This window comes from Antedon bifida, chromosome 5 (assembly GCF_963402885.1).
Source record: "Antedon bifida chromosome 5, ecAntBifi1.1, whole genome shotgun sequence".
NCBI classification, from domain to species: Eukaryota; Metazoa; Echinodermata; class Crinoidea; order Comatulida; family Antedonidae; genus Antedon; species Antedon bifida.
The window spans coordinates 586660-610396 of record NC_136230.1 but is presented as its reverse complement, the minus strand read 5'-3'; the positions used below and the strand labels follow the sequence as shown (position 1 = coordinate 610396).

Genomic DNA, 23737 nt, shown 5'->3' with positions numbered 1-23737 from the left:
ACTCAAAGAGGCCTAAGTAAGGAGAATTTAAACGACAATTATTAACGTTCTCAACAAATATTTTGATAGGAATATTTATTTTTTATGTATGAATGTTATACAGTATATATTTTGTCTGTAATATACTGTACAACCTCAACTCTTTGTTTTGTTATCTTTATAATTTTTTCTTTAGATTAAGCTTCTTTTTTGCTATGGATATATTATATCATCATGGTATTCCGAAATAAAAAAGTTGAATGAATGAATGAATATAAAAAAGCAAAAAAATATCAGATTTTAAAATTATAAAAATTACTTATTTTAGGTGTTCAATATTACCTCCTTTCTGTATTCTGTATTTTTGCATACTGATGTTAATTTTAAATCTGAATTTAATAGTTTTCCTTTTTATGTCCCAATAATCTTGTTGTAGCATGTTTTACATTGTATTCCCAGTGTACATAAAATATTGGTATCATGTTAAATTTAATATCATTACTGACATGCTATAAACATTTCCGCAGAGTAATATAATTTTATAATAATAATCCAGCTTTCTGACATAGTTAAATTGTAAATTATTAATGAAAAAATAACTGTGAATTGAATGTGAGAAACATTACATTCTACCAGTGGTTGTGAAATTTATAGCACCATTGAACAAGCATCAACACATTCCTTTAATGGTAGAAATATTGACTCCAAAATATGAAATAAGTTGAAAGGTCAAGTTTGATTGACAGGTCATAAATGGGAACATATTTCTGAAACATACAAGGCTTAATTTCTATACTGTTAAAACTATGTTTAAAAGTAAATTGGCAGGAGCTGATGCAGGATTTTGTTTTTAAACAGGAAGGCACTAACATATAATATTAATACTGATGCAAGATTCAAGACATTTTATTGGTCCAATTTAAAATGGAAATTTGTTTTGCTTGGTTAAATTAAGACAATAAAACAACAAAGCAAAAAATACATTGCAAATGGCAATGTTAAAATACTATTAAAATGTAAAAATACTGTTAAAAAACTAGAACAGGGAAGGGCTAACTTATAATTATTATTATAGACTGTCAAAAATAAAAATACTAGTAAATAGTAATAGTTTTAGAAAGCTGTCAAAAGCAAGGAGTGCTAACTGTACCCTACTGGCATCATCTCTGGTTGGATATTCAATAATTTCAGGAGGTCCATTATTCATCATGTGAACATTACAGTATGTTCAACATTAACAATAAAACATGAACATTATGCTGATAAATTGCTTTACAATGTGCTTTAGGGTTTATGGCTTAAATAGTTAGTATGTCTGTTTGTCAAACAAGCTTTGTTGTGTATACAATAAAGAAGAAAGATTAAAACATCTTTAAATTTGAACTTGAATGTAATAACATTGTCATGATAAACAGGCAAACACAGACATTGAACAATAAACAACGTTCACGTTCTATAGTCTATCTGGCGGCAAAGCATCAAATTTACCAGAATTTATTTTAGCACAGTAAGACTTAGCAGCGAATATTGAGTAATTTAGTTAGCTTTATGCAGTGCGTATCGACTAAGACTATAACTTAAATGCTATTCATGCCAACTCACACTATTAAATGACTAATAAATTGTAACAAATGTCAAATATATTTTCCTTGTAATACATTTGTTTTACAGTGTTTGCCTTCGCTGGACATGACATGAATACAAAACATGGCCACGTTCTTTTTATTCTCTGATTTATTTATCTATTTGAAGATAATACTTGTTTTTGAACACTGAATGTTTTCACTGAAATCATCTAATTATTTTAATCAATTTAATTTAATTAAAATCAATATTAATCACTATCATTATTAACTGCAATATATAGATATTGATTTTAGATAGTTATAGATTTTGGTTAAAGTCAATGACATATGTACAGAGCTAAAGAAATCTAGAGATGGGGAAACAATATTAAATAAATTAAATAATAATTTTTTTAATCATACTACGAATAGGAACTACACTAAATAGGTGGAAATTAAGCTGAGTTTATGTCTAAGTTACATAAGAAGTAAAAATAAATTTAGCCTGGGCAACCACATCAAGAATCCAGTCCAATATCGATAGATCAGTTTGTGTTCTTTCTGGCTGTTTAATTCAATATTTTATTACAGTACAATTGACTATAAAACTATGCTTACAGATTTAATATGGCATTTTAGGATTGAATTACTGTAAAGTATAATAAATAGGGAGATTTGATATGAAAAAAAGCTACAGTTTATCACATTGATTAAATAACTGTTTAACTGACAAATCTATAAAAGAGGTTAACACTCGAGAGCTTAATACCAAAAAGAATTTGATACATAATAGAAAATTTAGCGAGATCTGATAAACACGAACAATGACGAAGACAAGAAAATTACACCAGTTAGTCAACAGACTTTGTAACAAAATCCTACAACAATGATATCACGGCAAATATCTTGGCCGACGAACACCTCCCAGCAATTTGGAATTCACTAGCCTGACTCCTATCATACTGAGAAAGGAATTTATGACGACGACAACTTTATACTAGGAAGACAAAAATCCAATTTCAATATTCTCTATGCAGTAGAAACGAACAGTGAAAGATGTTGAAGATTGATGTTGTTGTTTCTCTATATGTTCTTAGTAATGTCACTTGGTGTAAATTGCATGCTTATTTAATACATGAAGTAATGTTATCTGTTTGTATGTAATCAATCATGTTACACTATAATGTTCATACTACTATATATAACTCTGTCGTCACTAGTCTGCAATTGGAATTGAGTCAGATGAATCATATTTTGTTTTTAGACACAAAATCATGTGTCAAGAATTATTAATAAAAATGTATCAACCTTCATAAAGAAATATAAAAATACTTTATAATAATGAATACACAAACCAGAAATGGTGTTGGTAGTACTTACCTGGATAAACCAACAAATGCCTAATTCTTCTCAAAGAGTGAGATATACTCAAAAAGTAGAAAATTCATTGAATATCCCTCTCCATAAATGGTACAGTCCACAAATATGCCCTCAAGTGAACTATTATTAACTTGATCGCAGGTCCACAGTAAAAACATTTATTTGTTTGTCGTTTGAAATTAATCCATACTTCCAAACTGCCACTTTTTAAATATTTTCATTTTTGATGATAAATGAAAGTTTTCTCTTGACATATAAGATGGTGTTAAGGACTGTACTTACTTTTTCTGTTACATGCTGTGTATTTTCTTGATAGTTCATGATTCCTTCTGATATTTTAACATTGATTGAATCAATAACTGTTTCTATGTTAAAAGATGCTCCCATTCTATCTCCTAGTTTCAACATATGTTCTACATAAAAAAAAACATTTACATCATTGTTGAAATAAACCATTAGGCGTCAGAATATAAGATTTGTTCATTTGTTTATTAATAAATTGCTTTAATACCACATTGTAGCTATTACAGGAAATTATTGCAAAAGTAACAATGATACAAAACAGTAAATTATCTGGTTAGTAGTAAATTTAATGTAGATATAATGTTGATTGGATATAGCATTTGTGTATAGCATCTCCATCAGGTATTAAATGATATGTTGATAACTTTAGTCACATATTCTGTGGAATTATTTACAATTATGTAAATTTACTTGATATCTGTGTCATTGCCTTCTAAATGCCAATTACATAAATGCTTGTATCTAGCTAACGAATTTAAAACTCGTTAAATCATTCAAATACATTTATCAATGAGTGTGTGTGTCTGTTGCGACCTAGTTACAGAGGACGACATCACATGTGTTAAGAGACAGTCAATGTTCTATGACATAAATGTTACAAAGGAAGATACATTATCATCATCATTATTCAAACGAAACTCGATTTGGAATACTAACTGAAAGAAAATTGTCAAAATGCACTGTAACAAAAATTGCTTGGATCATGCACTTATTGTTATTTCTATTTAACTTTAAAATTTAACAAAGTAATACCGTAACCTGGTTACTCGGTCATAATGTAGCTAAATAAAATGATAAAGAAAACTAAAATTGCAATAATAATAATAATAATAATAATAATATTTATTCGGTCACCAATGTAAAAATAACCAGGAATGAGAATAGGCTAAAGCCCAAACAGATTCTGCACTCACTCCATAACAGAATAACAAAGAACAAAGAATAATGAAGTCGCTGACATCATAAACATGCGAGAAGTAGATTTCCAGACCATACTTACCAATGAATTTAGTCCACTCTGTTTGAAGTTCGGCCTGTTGCGCTAGACATGCTTTCATGATGTTCGTACAAAGTCCGTCACATGGCGCTACATCTGATGATATTCCTTTACATGAGGAGCAATACTCCATCTTCATCAAAGCAGATTTGCATTCTTGTGTTGGTGATTCCTATAAAACAACAGTGAAATATAATAATGGGGAGGTAGCTTTTAATAAATATTTTGTAGGAGAATTAACAGTCTTATCGTTGTGTTTTGTTGGAGGAGAGTTACCAGTCTTGTCACTGTGTTTTGGAGGAGAGTTTAGTTACCAGTCTTGTGGCTGTATTTGGGGGAGAGTTACCAGTCTTGTCGTTGTATTTTGGAGGAGAGTTGCCAGTCTTGTGGCTGTATTTTGGGGGAGAGTTGCCAGTCTTTTTGGGTTGATGATATAAATATTCTTTAAGTCTGTCTAAAATTGAACTATATAAGAATAGAGTATACTTCATTTTGACCGTTGATAATAATTTAATATTTTAATGTATTCCATTTTTGGAAATAATGGATGAATCTGTCCCTGTCAATCAAAGATAATCCCTCTTTTAAATGGAATACATTATGAACTAATAATATCATAGCCTATCACAATCATAGTATAATCCTGGATATTGTAGCCAGGTGGTATGTTAAAAGCATCCTATGATACACTTTTTTTCAGCCAGAGTAAGATTTATTAATAGATTTGTCAGTTACCGTGGTAACAAAAACAGAGGAGATATAAAGACTTAAAATAGTAGGATGGTGTTTTTTCTGTAAGGAAAGTGATTGGATTTTGAATTAATATTTTTTTTACTTTTTAGACAACAAAAATCTTGTTTTGGGAGATTTACTGAGACTGTGTTGAGATTTTAGAAAACCAATTGAACATAAGATACCAAAAACACAGGTTTGTCAGATTTTCAAAAAGTATTGTAGAAACGTACCTTTGAAGATATCTTTTTTTTATACTAAATAGTAAGGTAAACAATTGCTAGTACACTGTAGTATTACGATTACATTACAACTAATACCCCTCTGACAGTTTGGATAATGTGAGCCTAAAGAAAGATTTTATGAATAACTTATTTCCAATTTATCACATTAACAAATTGAAATTGTTGGTGAATTATGAATTTTGTTCGAGCAACCTACAACATCATACATGAATAATCAGTCCTTACACAGCAGAGTGATAGAGTGATTGTATTACTATATGGATGAAAAGATGTAGTGAGATTGGTAAACACTGATTATTAATCACATTGTGACCGGTCATGCCTCTTTATGACTCACAACACATACAATCAGTTTCATTAACATGTTGGTTTTGAAGATCATGGAATAATTGACGATAATTCATTCATTCTTAGTCTTTCAATCAACAATGTATGAAGGTTGTTTTCTAAAGCATCTCACAAATTCTAACAAGAGTTTTTAAACACAGGCATCTGGTCATCTATAGATTCCTTGTTTTAACCAACATATTTTGGACATTATTCATTTTAAGCAAACATACAAAGATTAAGAGAACAATGGTGATTGAATGGTCATTATGTTAGAACAATGTCCAGCTATCTTGATCATTATGGCCATGTCAGTGAATGGCATTCCATCCACTGAATGACCCATTGAATGGACACAAAAGATGTGCTAATATGCCAAATAGCTTTTAGCACAATTATGTCAGCCAACAGATTAGTATCTGTGATCTAGAGTGAGAAAAACTACACAAACTATTTTGGTAGAAATTGCTGATGAGTTTTTTATTCTAAAAACATAATTTTAGCTGAATATCAGGCTGAATTTGTTGAAAATTTAATTTTTTTTAAACTGTTAATGTAAAGTACATTAAAATTTGTATAAGAAAAAGAAGCATTATGTACTATAAAGCTCTGTCTACACTATCAAACTTTATGTGACAAAAAAATGTGATGTGTCCATATAGACATGGTGATGTCATATCACTACCATATTTGGGCACATCACACTTTTTTTGTCAAACTAATTTTATAGTGTAGACAGAGCAGCTTTATACTGTAATAGATCTTGTATGAAAAAAGGAAATTACTTTTTGACTTAATACTAATTAAAGCCAGATTATAACAAAAGAATAAAATAATAGAAAAAAATAAAGGCGTAAAGCCGTGAGTTGTCATGGGAATACATACTTCTTTGAATTTTTGCGACACTTTATAGACAAAACGAAGTAATGAGATTCTTTTGATTAAAAATCATCTCCCATGAGTCAACAAAATCTATTGATGTTGAAATTTTCAGCTTTAAGATTTTTACGAACGGGTAGAAAAAATATAAATTGATAATTTATTTTAGTGTATGTTCTTAATGCAATGTACAGTATTGTATTTTAAGTTATCATCTCTCACATTCTCTTATTCTTATTATATACTGTAGGCTACTATAAAGAAGTTATTTTTATCAAAGGGTTACAAATGCAACTGATTTTTTCTGAAGCATGAAACATTGCCTTCAATTCAACGCTAATTACTAGTACATTGGAAACCATAAAAGGAGAATATGTGTATTAGTGTGAACTACTGTAAACAGGTGCAAGAATTGTGGAGGATTGTATGTTGAGTTGCAGATCACAATTTGGAACACGCATTTTCCAACTATCGTTTACCATTTTCCAACTCGTAACTAACATTTTTAAACTCGTAACTTTAATTTATCAACTCACAAATTGGCAGATAAGAAACCCTCACAAAATAGGTTAGATTTATATTTGTATGAATCACATGATGGACTTCATTACCTCAAGTCGCCTAGTATTATTAGATAAAATGAAGAAACTGCAAATACACTGAGATTTAATTGAGCCCTAAGTCACCGTAATGACACTATTAAATCTAAAAAAAATTACTATAATGGGTTTTAGTTTGTTAACAAAACTGAGTCACTCAATTGAAAAACGCTGAGTTCCAGACTAGGGATGACTAAATTTATATACGTATAAGACCGGTTTATGCTGGCAAAAAAAGCTTCAAAAAGAAGTGGTAGTAGAAGAAGAGGTAGAAGAAGTTGAAATGGCTGTAAAAAATCTTTTTTACCAATTGCAATAATACAATTTAATTGTGTTTCATCATAACCTTCTAGTATATTTGCAGTTCTATCTTAATTTACATCTCCTAACAGATTCCAAAAAAGACCAAACACAGCTGATTCCACATTTTGGTTTGTACAGTATTCTGCAATTCAAGCTTCATTGACCTCAATTTTGAAGGCCTTTTTTCTCCACATCATTTTCACTGTATGATTCTTTTCAATAAGAATATTTTGTACATATTACATTACAGTGTCGTTTCCATAATTATTGGTCTGTGCAATGAACAATAGCCGACCTAACGTTGAAACCTTCCTTCATATTAAAAGATGATTACTCTAATTTGGTCAATTCACAATTTTTCCTAGAACTAATATTGATAAATTTTGCTCAGCAATTGATTATGAAATATTTAGACAGTAGTTAATTATCTACAATTGTGTAGTTTAGAGAGAATGGTTAAGTTTTTAATTCAGAAAGTCATATATACATACATCAGTATAAATAACAGTAATCTAGACAAATGTTGTATATGATATAAGCTGGAGTACTGTATGTGGTCAATGATGTATTCATAATTCTTCTGATCAACATAAATTGAAAGTGCAGTTTACTGACAGCAATGCACAGTTTTGAATAAAATGTCCCACATGGGTTTAATATCAAATCCACAGCTGGTTGTTAGGAATATGTCTAGGCTAGTGAATTATCCCCTGATGGGAGATACTAAACAAGAGTACATCTGCTATATTGGGCTTAATTATTCTGCCAGTCAAGAGATGTCATCAAGTGTAGGCCTAGAGTATGCTTGTCCATTGGGCATAATTATTCTGCCAGTCAAACTAGGCACAGGCTTGAAGAAAGTATGGTGGAAATTGTGTGGAGGAAGCAATGGATCAAAGGTAGATCAAAAGCCCTAACTATTTCCTTGTCAACATTCTAGAGACAACTTGCTGTAATGTGCAATGTACTGCAGAATATAGCAGTAACTAAATCTTATGTTTTTGATTATGAAGTTTGTAAAGGATTTGGTCAAAAGATGGCTGAGTAATATTATTAAGCTGTGGTCAAAATGAACATACAAGTAGACTATTAATGTTTTAAATATCATTTTGACTGAATATACTGAGGAAATCATGTACAAAATAGGCCAATGTAAACTAATTGTATTAACTACAAAAAATGGAAATAACCAACGAAATATTGATGTCAATGACTATCATAGGTTTTCCAACTGCAAAACTGTTTTTTCGCCACCAACAGCAATGATACAATAAATGATTTATGATTAAAGTTCAATATGAAGTGAAGCCAATCCAACCATGTGCAGTTCATTGCATTAAGGAATGAATTATGTAAAGATCAATATTAAAATGCCCCTTTAACCTATAAAGAACTTTTTTACAACCTCAACACCCAGTGGAGAAAGAAGAAAAACAAGAATATAAAGTATAACAATGAATGGGCTGCCATATTCCTGCCACAAGCTGACATGATAGATAGGTTTTTAAATTAAAAAGCACTGGAATCCAGGCACTAGGCTGTGCATCATGATGAGATGTAGGAATTGCTTTCATATCCAATGCTGCCTTCACATTTATTTTTGGATTTAAACAAACTATATTCTTTTACAATGATGTGTGTGTTAGTTTATTCTTTTCATAGATTTTAAAATAATGCCCTCATTATTATTCTATCTACAGTTGTGATATGTATGTTTGGAAAAATTATTTATATTCAACATTTGATAAACATAAAGAAACTTCTTTATTAACAGCTTGTGAATTGAAAATAAAAACAATATTTCAGAATCTGGGATAACTTTAAATAAATTTCATTCAATAATACAATACCTTTGTTGCCTTTATGATGATGTCACGAGCCGCATCCAAACCTTGAACATACGTTCTAGCTGCATTTAAAGACCGCCTCATTTGCGTCGACAGCGCTTCTGGTATCGTTCCAAAAGGTTTAAGTTCATCCATATTTTCGGTAATACAGACCATGAACTCATCTGAGTGCACTCCAGGATTAAGTAACGCAAACATTTTAAGTAAAAGACTTCCAAAAAAATCATCCAAAGCTTTTTCCAGATCATCAATTTTGCCTTGGTAGAATTGGCGAAGATCCACGTAAAGATCGCTGAAGATATCTTTATGGTCTTTATACAGATCCCCATATGTATGTTCAAACATTTTAGTGAAGTCACTTTCTGACTGTTCTAGTAATTCTAGAAAGTAATCTGCAAAATATAAAATAAAAACACAATTATTTATCTATTATAGATTACAATACTTCAAAAGCAAATTACAATGCTGTGGATATCAGTGACGGGATCTCAATACACTAACTAAAGATACAAGAAAAAGCTAAATCAAATTGGTATAAGTAAACAGGCAGAATTTAAGAAAGTGTTAAGCTGAAATGCATTAATTCCATCGTCAGGGCTAATATTACACTAGGACAATTCCACACTTCAATCACAAAGTTTGAAAATGTAATTTGTTTAAATTTCATTGTAAAAAGAGCAAATAATAAAATATGATGGGCACATTTGCATAATGAGTATATATGATGTTAAGCAATGAATGTCACATTTTCAAAAACTGCATGAACATGCTGAATTTGAAATTATCAAAGTTGGTATCCTTGGCAATGGTACTCTTTCCAATTAAATTGATTTGTAAACCACTTCCTACAGGATACATACAATGACAGGCCTGTTGTGTCTGTTTTACTTAACCATTGTCAATACACCATTTTAAACTTCCTTTTTAACCTCATTACATTGCTGAGTATGGCTTATATTTCTTTATCTAACAAATTGTAGAGGTAATTAAGGAGGACTCGATTGCAATTTGTGGTAGTTAAGTCTACCTATTCGTAAGATTAAGAATTCCAGTCTTTAGACTAATTATCGTATGATGATTACTAAAGTATACACTGTAAATGTGCATTTATCTGGTATGAATAGTTAAGAACAGACTTGAAGCTTCACATAAAGGAAACTGAGGATGCACAGCAGATTGGAAGGAAAAATGATCTGGATGGAAGTATAAAGGAAAGTAAATGACTAACTTCTTTGACTGGGACTAGACATCACCAAGATAATACAGTACAATATTTACACCAAAAGTGAACTGTTTAAATATTCCAGAGTTTAAAGGTGATCATGAAGTAGTCTCAATAAATAAACACGTCTAATGTACATATATTTCAACAGAATGACTTCACACACATAAGTTAGGAATTTTAACATTTACAAAAGGAAGGTTTATCCATCAATGAATACCTGTGGTGTACAGAATAATATACAGAACACTGCTAAAACAACAGATAAGAACAAGATGTGTCATAAAGCACTGGATGTGTCCTATAAAACACCATCTTGTGTAAATAAACTCTGCTGTTTAATTTCAAAGAGAGAAAAGGAAATAAAACATGTCTAACGCCAGACAACATACAGAAAAAAAAACATTTTATGAAACACTTGAAAGTGGAAATCCAAAAATAGACATGCATTCACATTTAAACATATTTGATGAGAGATTGGTTTATTTTCTCTAAACATGTTTATTTAAATTAGACCAATAAGAGAAGAAGAAAAAAAAAAAAGAATACTGTAAAGCTGTACTTGTCAATGGAAAATTTTGATTTCGCCATTTTGATTTCAAAATTGAATTCTAAACTCAATTCAGCCACCGTTTACTGACAGTGTTGTTTAACAGTATTCTTTATACGTTATAGAAAGTGTGACATATTTCAATTATAATATCTTGATACAATATACATTACTAGGATCATCATACTTAATTGGAACACATGCTTTAGGGATATAAACTCATACGTAAGTAAAGTAAGCAGTCTGTCAATTATAGGTTAATTAAAATTTGTGACTTCATTTATATGCTACAATGGTTAAGATGAATAACCATATTAATAATCTGAGAAACAACATCACAAATTTGCATTTGAGAACAAACTAATTTACTGTTACTGTTTTAATTTATTTTTCTTTATTCATAATAGCATCTTTCACGTGTGAACAGACTTCAATCGTGAGGCTTGTTGTTAGCTCTATGCTTAAACTACAGGCTTTCTATTTTCCTGTGTGTGAACACATAAAAGTACTTTCTTGAGATCAAGGTCTACAATTTATAGCCATTAAATTAGCTTTTGACATTCTTGATCTTTCCCGCTGGCCTCATTAGCAATACTCTTGTTTACATGTACCTTATTTTATATTACCAATTCCATAAACAAACTCAACACTTTATTGCTGCAAGTATACCATGGAGTCCAGATAGGAACAACCTGATAAGAGTAGTTGAGAATACATTAGACTATTAGGACTGGGATATAAATCCATTGTGTCTACAGATGATATTAAATCATCCGGTTTATATAGTTTAAATAAATTTAAATAATTTAATATATTCTTAAGCTCTTTCTACACTATCAAACTTCATGTGACAAACAAATGTGATGCGCCCATATATGGACATGATGATCTCATATCACTAACATATTTGGGTATATCACTACCATATATGGGCACATCACACTTTTTTGTAAACTAGTTTGATAGTGTAGACAGAGCTGTACTTTTTCTTCTGTGTTTTCATTGAAACCAACAATATACGGTACATTTTCCCTCAAGCTTGAGCATCGTAAGTTCTTATTCTTAAAAGGATTCATCAATCGAATCATTGTTCTCATATATAGTGTGATATTCTTCACTGTGAAAAATAATATATTATTCCAAAAGAACTGCCTTTGAAATAAATGATTAATCGGTGCACAAAACCCAGTAAACAGCTGGTTGGGATTTTAAACAAAACAGATGAATATTGTGACAAAACTGAAAAGGAAGTCAGAGTGGGATTAGAAGGCTTTTGTGCTTACCGACACGATAATAAGGTAATTATGTCTGGGTAACGTTGCCAGGGGGAGATTGCTTGAGGGAGAATAAGAAGGAAGGGGCAGACATGGTCAGTATGTATATAGGTTAATGAACTCATCTTGAGTACCATCATTTCATTATCTTCACAGCATAGCACAGTAGGGGGAAAGTTACAGGAAAGACTAACTTTAACTTTCTTCAGATAAATTAAAAGAAGAGGTGAAGACACAAATTTTCACATAAACTTTTATTACCTCAATTTAATGTCATCATTTTACGGGATTAATATTGTTATAGGAAAAGGATGGAGCATCATAAGCGGGGCAGCAAGGTGATCTGGTAGCTAAAAGTGAACAATGGTCTGTTCATGTAACAGTACTGTATGTATACACAGATATATCATGTTTTACCCCATGTTAAGAGTCTGAATTTCACAAAAGGTACTAGCATATTAACATGACTCATCATAATGCCTTACACAGTTGTGTAAATGTAGATCATATTTAGGAGTGTTTGTTGATTAATCTACTAGTCTATAAGCACCGATGCGAACTATTGAAAGTGTTCTTCTCCTAACGTTGATTGCTATTTATGACGTTAATGGTGAGGTTTACCATCAGCAGATGAAAGAGGTACTAATGACAAAACATGACAATTAACCAATTTGAGACAAAATAGTCAAAAACCACATAAACCACTAGACAGATTTAAATTGGCAGCAGAATAAGAAGTAGACAAAGAATGAACCATACTGATTGCAATAGAATTAATTCAGTCACATTTAATCAGTGTACCATCAAACAGTTATTAAGGTAAATGGATGTAACTTGTAAGTATAATTGTGCAACCAGCCTAAAGCATGTTTGGCCTCATAAGAACCAACCCAAAACAACTTATGTTTGCGTGCCTAAAAGTACTGTTTTATTTATCAGTCAGTCACCAAGACTATGGGGTAAAACATTGTTTCCATATTCAGTGTGGTGAACTATGTTAAAAGGCTACACAAACAACAAAATGCAAGCACTCTATTGTGCGAGCTGTGATAAATCAACATCACCATACAATAATGGCCAACTGAAGTATTCTCACAACCAAAGTGTGGTCTTCCTTGCTATTCCTATTAGACATTTGTTTATGGTTTTCTGCTGTTAAATCACTGCTTTTGGTTGTAAATTTGCATTCTTCAGCTTTTGTTATGAAGCAACTTCTACCACTAGTGTCAGAATAAAATAATGGTAAACAAAAACATCTATTAATCAAAAACTTGCTGTAGGTAAAGTTTATTGTAAAACAACTTTATGAGGTAATTAATCAAAAAGGTGTATGTCTAAAATATGTAATGTAAAGTTTTTTATTGTTCATAATGTGGAACATACAGTAAATTAGAACATAAGGGTAAATGTACTATATCATTTGAATACATTAATGTTTCTTGAATATGTTTTTAAATGACATTACACAGACATCTAACAATAACTTAGTTCATCACCACACAATGACCTCATTATACATTAATAAAATGTACTTTAAAAGTCGTAACCTAACATGCTCAGTATTATAATACACTATACAGTAGAAGTACACATTCTTTTGGTTGGGTACATATTGTTTCTATTTGCCTGTGAAATAATGCCAAAAAAGCATGTTTTTTTAATGAAGTGCTTAAACATGTATAACAAAATAATCAATAATAATCAAACAAGTACAACATGCTAATTAGAAGTGACTAATTGTTTAACTGCTTGATTTGCTTGAATCAAGTTCAGACATGTTTTTCCTGAAGCTCTAGTTTTTATAGCAGTCTAGAGAAACATAGACATATTACTGGTAAAATATTAAACTAGGATATACTATATGTACTGTACAATGAGATGAGCCATGATACTGTTGATATGAACAACTACTGTGGCTGTTCAGAGCATTGAAACAATACAATACATTCTCACATTACAACCATAGACATTTATTAATTTATGAAGTGTTAGGTGCCTCAAAAATACCAGTTGTTATTCTTGTTAAGTTAATGTCACACCTGCACAAAAGAGTAATCATGGCTATCTGAATCATAAACAATGGTAGTACATGTCAACTCAATATTTTGCACTTTGTATCGACATGCAGATATTCACCCTGTACTAAATCCATGTTAATCCTCTGAAAAAGCTACAATATGCTTGACTTTGAAATGGAAAATAAAAAAAAAATCGCTTTGAAAATTGAATGATTAAAAGATAGAATGATGCTTAAAAAGGATAAAAAAAACTTTTTTAATCAGAGATTATAGTTTTATCTACAGTAAACCTTGATAATGCACAATATTTTACAGGTAATGCACTGTAAGTAAGTACCTCTAAAATATTTACACAGTTCCATTACAACAAGTATAATCTGTACTGGCAAGTCCTTCTGTGATGTTGAAGAATGCAAGATCTTACAGCGGCCATATTTGAAGTCAATTGAGATAGACAGCTCAATATGGGTAGCCTCAGGGTTCAGTCATTTTTCAATGACCTCATGAAAGCATATGATATCTAAATATGCAAATAAGGTCAATGATATGTAAATTAAATGTTGAGACCCTATACTGTGTGCAAGTTTGTCAAGCATGTTACCTTCTACTTTAAACTTATGAAACCAGGTCAAACACTTAAAAAAACAAGTTTAGAAAAGGTTATAGTCCTTCTTACTGTATAATAACACAAGTTCAAACAAAACAAAACTATATTAATAGCAAATTGTAATCACCCACTGAATTTTATAATTCTACATTGAGCATTATCTTTTATCAGACTACTTTCTTAATGACATAATGATGATACATTTAAGTGATTAGTTACAAAAACATCACTAAACATTAACAAGCAGCTGAATAAACTTTAATGTTCTAAGAATGCTGTACAATAACTGGGTTAGTAGCATGTATAAATTAAATAAATGTAAGCTTCTTTTGGGTCAATATCTATTTGAAATCAGATCAAGTCATCCACCAATGGTGAATATGAAATGGACCAGTTAATACTATAATACTATAATCTCGCCTATCATAAACTATTGAACATTTCTTAACTTAGTTCTGATGCAACATTTCTAACAAAATCTGCAGGATACTCAAAAATGGTGAAAAACTTTGACCTCTTGCTCACTGACCTGTGACAAAAACATCCTATCTAACTAACATTGAAGTTTGAGTTTGACTATTGCAATGTAAACTGTGATTAGCATAATAATAATATTCTACAGGAAAGTACTGCAGTGTGGCAGTGAACTGGTGAATTGAAAAAGACCCAAGTTTTTAGACTGTATTTGGGAACTAAGTAAAATACAGTAGACACTGTACATTGCTATTGGTACAGTACAGGCAGTATTAGGTGTACTGTGTCCTAAACTACAGTATATGTAAATGGCTAATTACTGGTTCAAAATGTATGGTATCTCGACTTTGTGAATTACATCAAGCCACAGACATGTTTTAATACAGTATACACTGCATTTTTAAAGAAAAATAAGTTAGAATGTGGATACTGTAGAGCTGAGTGCAATATACTGTACTGGCCAACAGCCATACTTTTAGCAAATTGAACCACAGACCATGGTTAAATATATAAACTAGATATGACACATACTTTACTTCACCTGCTTCACATTTTTATCCGAGTCCAAGCAAACAAGACAATAGTACGGTGTTTGTTCAAGAGTTTGCGTTACGATTAGAGTAATGGCAATTGAATACTTGGCAAACATTACGACAGGAACATAGATTAATGAAGATGATTTGGGCACAGGATGTTTGTGTTGACGTGAACTTATTAAAGTTTTCACAAACACTTAGAATATTGTAAAACACTATCAAACATAAATAGTTTGGATAGATTTGGAAAATAAGCAAATTATAAAGTACTAAATAGTACATCGGAATAGTGTTACAGTAGTTGGTGTACTAAAGTATGATTGTAGGTACTGTAATTATATTCATGAATTAGAAAAATGTACATGTACTGTACAGTATAACCAAAGATGAACAAATAAAGTTAAAAACTATAGAATCATAATGGGTTTTCTCGCCCTTTTTTACAATTTTTTTTTATACTGCACGGTATTATCATTATTATATGTTACAGTATTATAGCTTATTAGTGGACTCTCTGTTTACTAGGATTATAATTCACACAATTCATTTTAATATTACTGAATATTGTTCATATTTTAAAGATAATATAATTTGATATGCTCTAGTACTGTACGTCAATGAATTGAACTGATTGATGAGTTGGTATTTGTGTACAAATGATGAATTTCATATTTGACGTTCAGTTATTCAGGAATATTCTTAGACGACAAACTTCATAATTATTGATAAAACATAAATCAGTAAGTTTATTTCAAGATTCCTGCAAGATTGATCAGATATCATTTATCATTCTTCTACAAAATTTAAGAAAACATAAATATGCTACAGTATTTCATCAGCAATTCTATGCATTTTGAATTCGAAATTTTCTTTGAAATTCTACTAGAATTAGTTTTAAAATTTGAATTCTGTAATACCATGTCAAGATATACTTGCTTCTGATGACATCTCACATAGACTTATATGAACCGTGTTCACCATTTTAAAAAAACGACTTTAATAATACTAAAAACACAAATTTGTCATTTTGTCAATTCATTGAGACTACAGTATATTCTATATCGTGAAAGTGACATGCCCCAGTTTAGTCTAAAACTAAAATGAATCAAGGTTCCTGTGTCTCTTGGTTGCAATGAGTAAACTATAAACATACTATAAAACTGTGAGTACTGATGGATAGATACACCAGTAGTTTTTCCATTATATAATTGACAATGTCTGGAACAAGGACAATAAATTGTGATGTACAGAAGTTTACATCTGATGGCTAATGCAATTTTCCAGCTAACTGATCAAGCAACAAAAGAGGAACAACAAAACATGCATGAACAAGTTTCTATACAGTACCTGTTAATATGGTAATTGTTAATTTTGAATGGAAAATATAGGCACTATCCCTAGTATCTCTCTCGTTATCCGCAGAAGCATTTGTAGTGATAGAATTATACTGAGCATTCAAATTGAAGATTTTACCAAACACTAAACCTGAAGAAGTACTGTACTTTCAACCCCAGTACTGTATACTCTACTGTACAGTAGGTTTAATATAATCTGAACCCACTAGATAATCTGCAAGTACACTTGTTTTAAATGTCCATATAAATTTGTGTATGCTTCATACAGTACTGTAGTAAAATGATGTGAGGGTTTCCCTGTTATATTTCTGTTAATCCAGAATTGGTGGAAAGTATTTTGATTAAAAATGTGTGCCATGCATGAGAACCACACATTGTTGTTTTTAACATTTTGTTTTTCAAATTTGTTTTCCTTTGTAACAATTCTCTGCTCAATGGTAGGTCTTATAAAAATGCAATTAAGTTCCAATTTACCCAAGGATAAATCCAATTCCAATGTTAGAATTTCAGAAATGTTAACAATGAACTAATAAATAGAACTATTATATGAACATGTACAGTTGATATTAAGAAATGACAGTACGCCCCCCTGCATATGTACAATGTTATTCTAGGCCAGAAGTCTTTGGTTTGGTATGAGCATACTTGACACGTTATCAAAAACCTACTGGGAATTCCCACTGGGGCTAGCATGCCCATTGTCGAAACAACCGTACATAAAAGAAATTGAAGCGTGATAATTGGAAAGTTGTAGAAACAATATCACGATGAATCATATTTGGAATGAAATTGGAGAATTAAATATAAAATCATAGATATTCCCAAGGAGTATAATTAATTGCAAAAGAGTTTAAGTTACACACTCAGTATATAATTGTATTGAGTTATCATCGCAAGTTTTTTTACAATACACAATATTATTTTGTTACGCCGATTGCGATTCATTTTATTATTTTGAGAACCTCTCTATAAAATATTATGACTCACTCCCATCAGAGGTACTTACAGAATCCTAAAGAAAAAAGAGATACTTAAAATTAAAGAATCTTAACAGAAAAAATCTAACACAATCATACAACTAGTTTAAGGTGAAATTTGGGGGAAATATTAGGGGGAAACTAAAATATCTGGTGGTGAACCAAATGTCCTTGGTTTCCTTGTAGGAATTACAATTTTTGGAAAAGATTCTACGAGCAATGTACTGTGCAGTACTTCTTCAGTAATACTTAATACAAAACCTGATACAGATACTATTTATACCAATTCTAAGAAAAAGAATTTGTGCAACACAATCCAACATTAACCAAATTGAAATACAGTACAGGTCCCATAATACTGTAAGTACAAACTGCAGGAATAATCAAATTATCTCCAAACACTTTACAAGGAGAAATTCATTATCAAAATCAACATCTCATTCTGAAAGCAATATCCTTCTCTCAATTGCCATGTTTATGCAACAAAAGATACCAACTAAAAATAACGGAAATTTAAATGAGTTTTCTGGCAAAAGTTAATTCCAGGTCAGATCAAAACACAATCTTCGGTGAGAAATCATTTTATTTTTCTGGTATAAATTCGGCAATGTGTAAATGGATCGTCGTTGCTCCCGCTGTGCCCGTTCAATTGGTCTCAATCTTGCACTGGTTTTGGTTGCAGTGATGTAAATTAAACAGCCTTTGATTCTCTGCCGTCACTCTATTTCCTGGGGCTCAGGTTACAGCTGTAGTCTCTCCAACTATTTGGCAAATGCTGCTGTTTACTGGGGATGTTACTGTCACAAATTTGTCTTGAGACATTTGTTACGAATCTCATTGAATTTAGACTATTGAAAAACACAGGCAATTCACACACAATAAAGATATTGAAAAACATGGGCAATACACATACAATATGAGAAGCAATTACATATGTTTAACAAAACAAAGAAGATCTATCAAAAAACAAATTATGTATGTTGTAATTCAACTATCATATTATTCAACAATTTCCTTACTGGGATGTGATTGGATGGATTCTGTAGGATGGATAAGTGTATGTTATTGTTATTGTTATGAGTATCATACTGTACATCCCAACTGTTTGGAAAAGATACTAAAAGATTTGTGATACAGTAGATATCTGCATATAAATCCAACAACAACATCAGTACACCATGTCCATGGGTAATGCTAAACACTACAGCGGTATACCGTGAAACTTTGTAATTTTATTGTGTGTAATATGATAACTACATGCTGTCTTTACAACCTACATATGTATGAAAAGTAATTACATTTGACTGTAAAACAAAGAAGAGCTAACAAAAAAATGGTGTAATTCAACATGTTCAACAATATGATAAATACTGTACTTGGATGAGATGGGAAGGGAATGGATGGGATGGATACTGATGAACAGGGAAGACCAGCAAAACATGATTCTAATTTTGATTTCGTAAGCCAGGCTACATATTATAAAGTACTGTAGGTATTGAAAATGCTACTACCGCTGTTAACAGTGTTACAGTACTATACTGTAGCCTACTACAATACAAAAAGTGTGCTTGAACTTAGACCTGGCCTCATTTTAGGCATAATATTTTATAACAGTAATATCACTGTAGCTTTTAACAACCAATTCTTTAAAAAATATTACTAAAATAATAAAATAAATTGCAGGGGGTTGGTTTGCCCTTTGCACGAACCACAAGTCCTTGCTGTTCTTTGTTTAGTGAGGCCTTTTCTCAACTTGAACATGTGGACCTCATTATAAAAACAGTATGACTAGGTGTTGAAAACATGACTTAGTGAAAGAAAATGAGCATGTTCATGTTATTCTACAGTATTTTCATTTTATACATAAATCAGTGAAATCTGTTTGTGGCATTCTCTTCGGTTTAAAAAGGCTTCTTCTTAGGACTCACTGTACTGTGTGTAACTGTAAAGGCTTCTAAATAGGCAATGCACATGTCAACATGTACAGTATAGTAATGTGTACATCCATTCCACTACTTCTATACAACTATACAGTACCTTTGTACTGTACTGTAGTTATTTTGTATTCTTCTTTTCATACTGTATTTATTACTGTAACTAATAATATACTTTACTAGTATAATTACCTATGTTGCGGCTAAATATTATTCTTTCGCATATTTACATAGTATTTTCTAATTCTGAAATGTAGCCAGTTTGTATTATGCAGTCTGAAGCAATTTTCCACTGACTACCCCAACATAAAGAGGTTGTTTCATGTTCATTGGTTCCTAGAGGCGGCATTGTAACATCTGTTAGGAAGTAAGGTACGTACAGTATCTATGTATCGGATGATGATGATGACGATACTAGTAAAATAATAACAAGCATAGCAATTGTTTGCAATGTACTGTTACAGTTGTTTTAAAGTACAATACAGTTGTAGTACAGTAAGCATGTACTGTAATTCTAATGATACTCTGGTCAGAGGTCAATGGGCTTTCAGTCTAAATTTCTTTCTATACAATTTACACTTTATTTAGATCTTTCATGTAAATACTTTTTTAGCCCATCTTGAGCCTATAGTAGTGTAGTTTAGAGACTTCAATACAGTATTAAGCAAAGTCAGTAAGCACTGTGGCCGTAAAACTGTTTATGTCTGTAAACATTGTACAGTAATATTGGAAACTTACCATCAAATTTTTCTGATTTTGAGACATAACTATCTCGTACAAGAAAGCTGGCTTCATACAGATTTGCTTTAAACTCGTCCTCAGCTTTTTCTGTTAATTTATATTCCATGTCTGCTGTACAACATGAGAACCCTGTTCCACAAGTACTTTTGTGTTCTCCTGTAAAATAAATAGATTTCAAATTCAATTTCTGGAGTTGGAACAAATTGGAAAATTTGAACTGGACTGGAACTACTGTAGTTCAACATTTGAGTTAAAAGTTCTTTTTGCAAAAACCAAAAAAATTAGCGAACTAATCTGTTTGACAGTTTCGCTAATTTTTGCCTTTGCAAAAAGAACTACTACTGTAACTCATGGATATTCAAAACCAGATGAACATTTTTTCAATCATAGTTCAACAATTATTTTGATTTACTGTCTCTTTTTGTATTGATTTTACCAATTTATCTTAAAAAACGAAGTAAAAATTTAAAATGGCAGAAAACAAATTAAAATTATCTTTGGGCAATGTATTTACCAAAGCAGCAATAACTATATCGTTGCATGTAATAGCAGTACAGTAAGTGATATTGATGGTGCTTTTAAAGGATTTGTCAAACAGGTTTCTAAAAAAAGGTTGTTTACCATGCATTAGCATTTATTTTTTACAGAGGATTATATATTTTGTAAATTATTTTAATGGAACAAAATATTAATATATGAAATTCAATAATTGGACTATAAATTGTATAACTGGAATTTCCGCTTTAAAATTTAGGGCTCGAAATTCACTGTCGCAAACTAGCAATTTTCTAGTAGATTTTTCTTAGAATTTTGCTTGTTTAAAATTCCATTTTTTTAAATTAGTTACTTTCTACTGTAGCACTGAATTTAATTTTTTTTAAAGTTATTACATTATAATATTAAAAAAAGATTCAGCAAATATTATTATCCATGGACAAACTGTAATTAAGTCTGTACTTATAGTTTATACCAAGGTTGTGTTTTGAGATTGTAAATGGCAACCAGAGTTCAAGATCATCTGAATTATTGATTTTACAAAAAAAAACTACTACAATACATTCATTGACATTTATCAGTTTATAGACATTTGATTGGCAGTTTGCAATATCTTGTAGTACTGTTAATAATTCAGTAGATATTACTGTACTGTATTTTGTACTGTAAATGGTAAGACAGTTATTTTTTAGAGACAATATGGCATTAGCAGTAAGTTTAATTTATTTATTTTATTTAATTCTAGATCAACAGTGAATCATCGCCACTAACAGGCTGGTTTTAAATCTTAATAAAAACTACATTAAATAAAAAATTTAATTCATTAAAACAAGATGACATCGAAGATAGAAAAATGATAATATTTTAAACTTTGATATAAATTTTAATTTTCTAAAAATACTTTGAATTACTCATGTTCAATCCTTTATTATCATAATACCAGTAGGGACAATATTTTCACACCTCTGGCCGTGAATCGAAAGTCTTAAGAATGTCTTAAAATAAGTCACTAAGCTTTATTTCCCCATTCATTGTCCTTGCGCTTAAAAGCTACTTAAGTCTTCTTCACAAATGTTGGTGAAACAAAAGATCTTTGCTGATAACTAACTTCTCACATGCAACAGGGAGTACAGTCATTTTCTATGAATGTCAGTAAAGAGGATTAAGAGGGAGTGAATAGACATGATAATAGACCCTAAATAACGCCTCATCCTATAACAATTAAACATTTATCAAGTTGTTAAGCAGAAACTAAGAACTTTCAACATCAATATGTTCGTCAAATGAGTCATCAGTTTTCTTAAAATACTGTATTTAAAAATTTATTAATTTTAGATATGCATGCTCATCATTTAATCTAAAGATGTTATCAGTTTGATTGATCAGTAAATTTAAAATATCTTTTTATTCTAATCATACCTGTAAGATCATTAAAAAATAAAAAACATTTAAAACTATGGATCATCCCAAACTAATCCTTAGTAGCCCCTAGTGGTAAAAAATACTAACTTATAGTTTACTGTATACAGTACAAGAGTACTTGCATACCTCTTGCTACGAATTGCTAAGTTAGAATTTTACCTGTGAACAACTACATAGTACTTACTTTATCATTAAAAATGTAGGCCTTTACAATGCATAATTAATACAATATTGTATTATTATTATGTCAATTTTTTCATTAATCATGAATTTCAACGTTTTGGTGAAAACATACATATAATGTCAATGGGAATTCATTTAACAATATTTAACTTACCTGGTAATGCCATGGTTGGAACATCTTTCAAATTTAAACCCTTTCGATCATATATATTCCTGATAATGTCACAGCCGGCATCACTTTGTACCGTTACTATTAAATTAATAAAAACAGTTAAAATTACAAATAGATATCCATATGTACATGGTTGGGTCCTAGAAGCCGAAAACACCATTGTGACTGTATAAACAAACGTTCTACCCGCGACCGTACACAAGGCAGCCCAGTTGTGAACTTATCCTAGCTAGGCTAAGCTTAGCGACTTTCTTCTCTCTCTTTGTTTGCGAGATTTAAATTTCTGTAAATAGGTCAATTCTCCAATGGTTTAATAATACTCCCGACAAACATAAAATATCCAGGAATCTTGAAACAATGAAGCATTAAATATTCATCCCTCCAACTAAAAGAAAGTAAGTAAATTCCAAGACGAATCCGATAACATTCCGTCAATTTGCTACCCGGTAAACATAGCTATTCCCCCACACTCGAAATGTTCTGTCGCGCTCTCGCCTGCTCGAAATCAATACCATAATGAAGTCCCTCTGTCATTAAGCTGGCGTTGTGAGTTCTACACTTACTCCCTCTATTGTTTTATTGTATTATCTGTTAAAATATAAATAAAGAACCTCTTTTGTT

At 30.9% G+C, this 23737-nt stretch overlaps 1 protein-coding gene across 1 annotated transcript in view; it reads right to left on the bottom strand.

Moving 5' to 3' along the window:
• The window catches only part of LOC144842356 (glypican-6-like), a 49226-nt gene extending 25619 nt beyond the window's left edge, over positions 1-23607 (bottom strand). Inside the window, exons 1-5 of the mRNA XM_078698807.1 lie at positions 23099-23607; positions 20842-21000; positions 9160-9548; positions 4228-4396; positions 3207-3337 (exon numbers count right to left, since the gene is read on the bottom strand). Of these exons, the coding sequence (XP_078554933.1) occupies positions 3207-3337; positions 4228-4396; positions 9160-9548; positions 20842-21000; positions 23099-23276 (1026 nt within the window). The 5' untranslated portion in view covers positions 23277-23607. The remainder of the gene's footprint in view (positions 1-3206; positions 3338-4227; positions 4397-9159; positions 9549-20841; positions 21001-23098) is intronic.
• Positions 23608-23737: the final 130 nt, after the last annotated feature.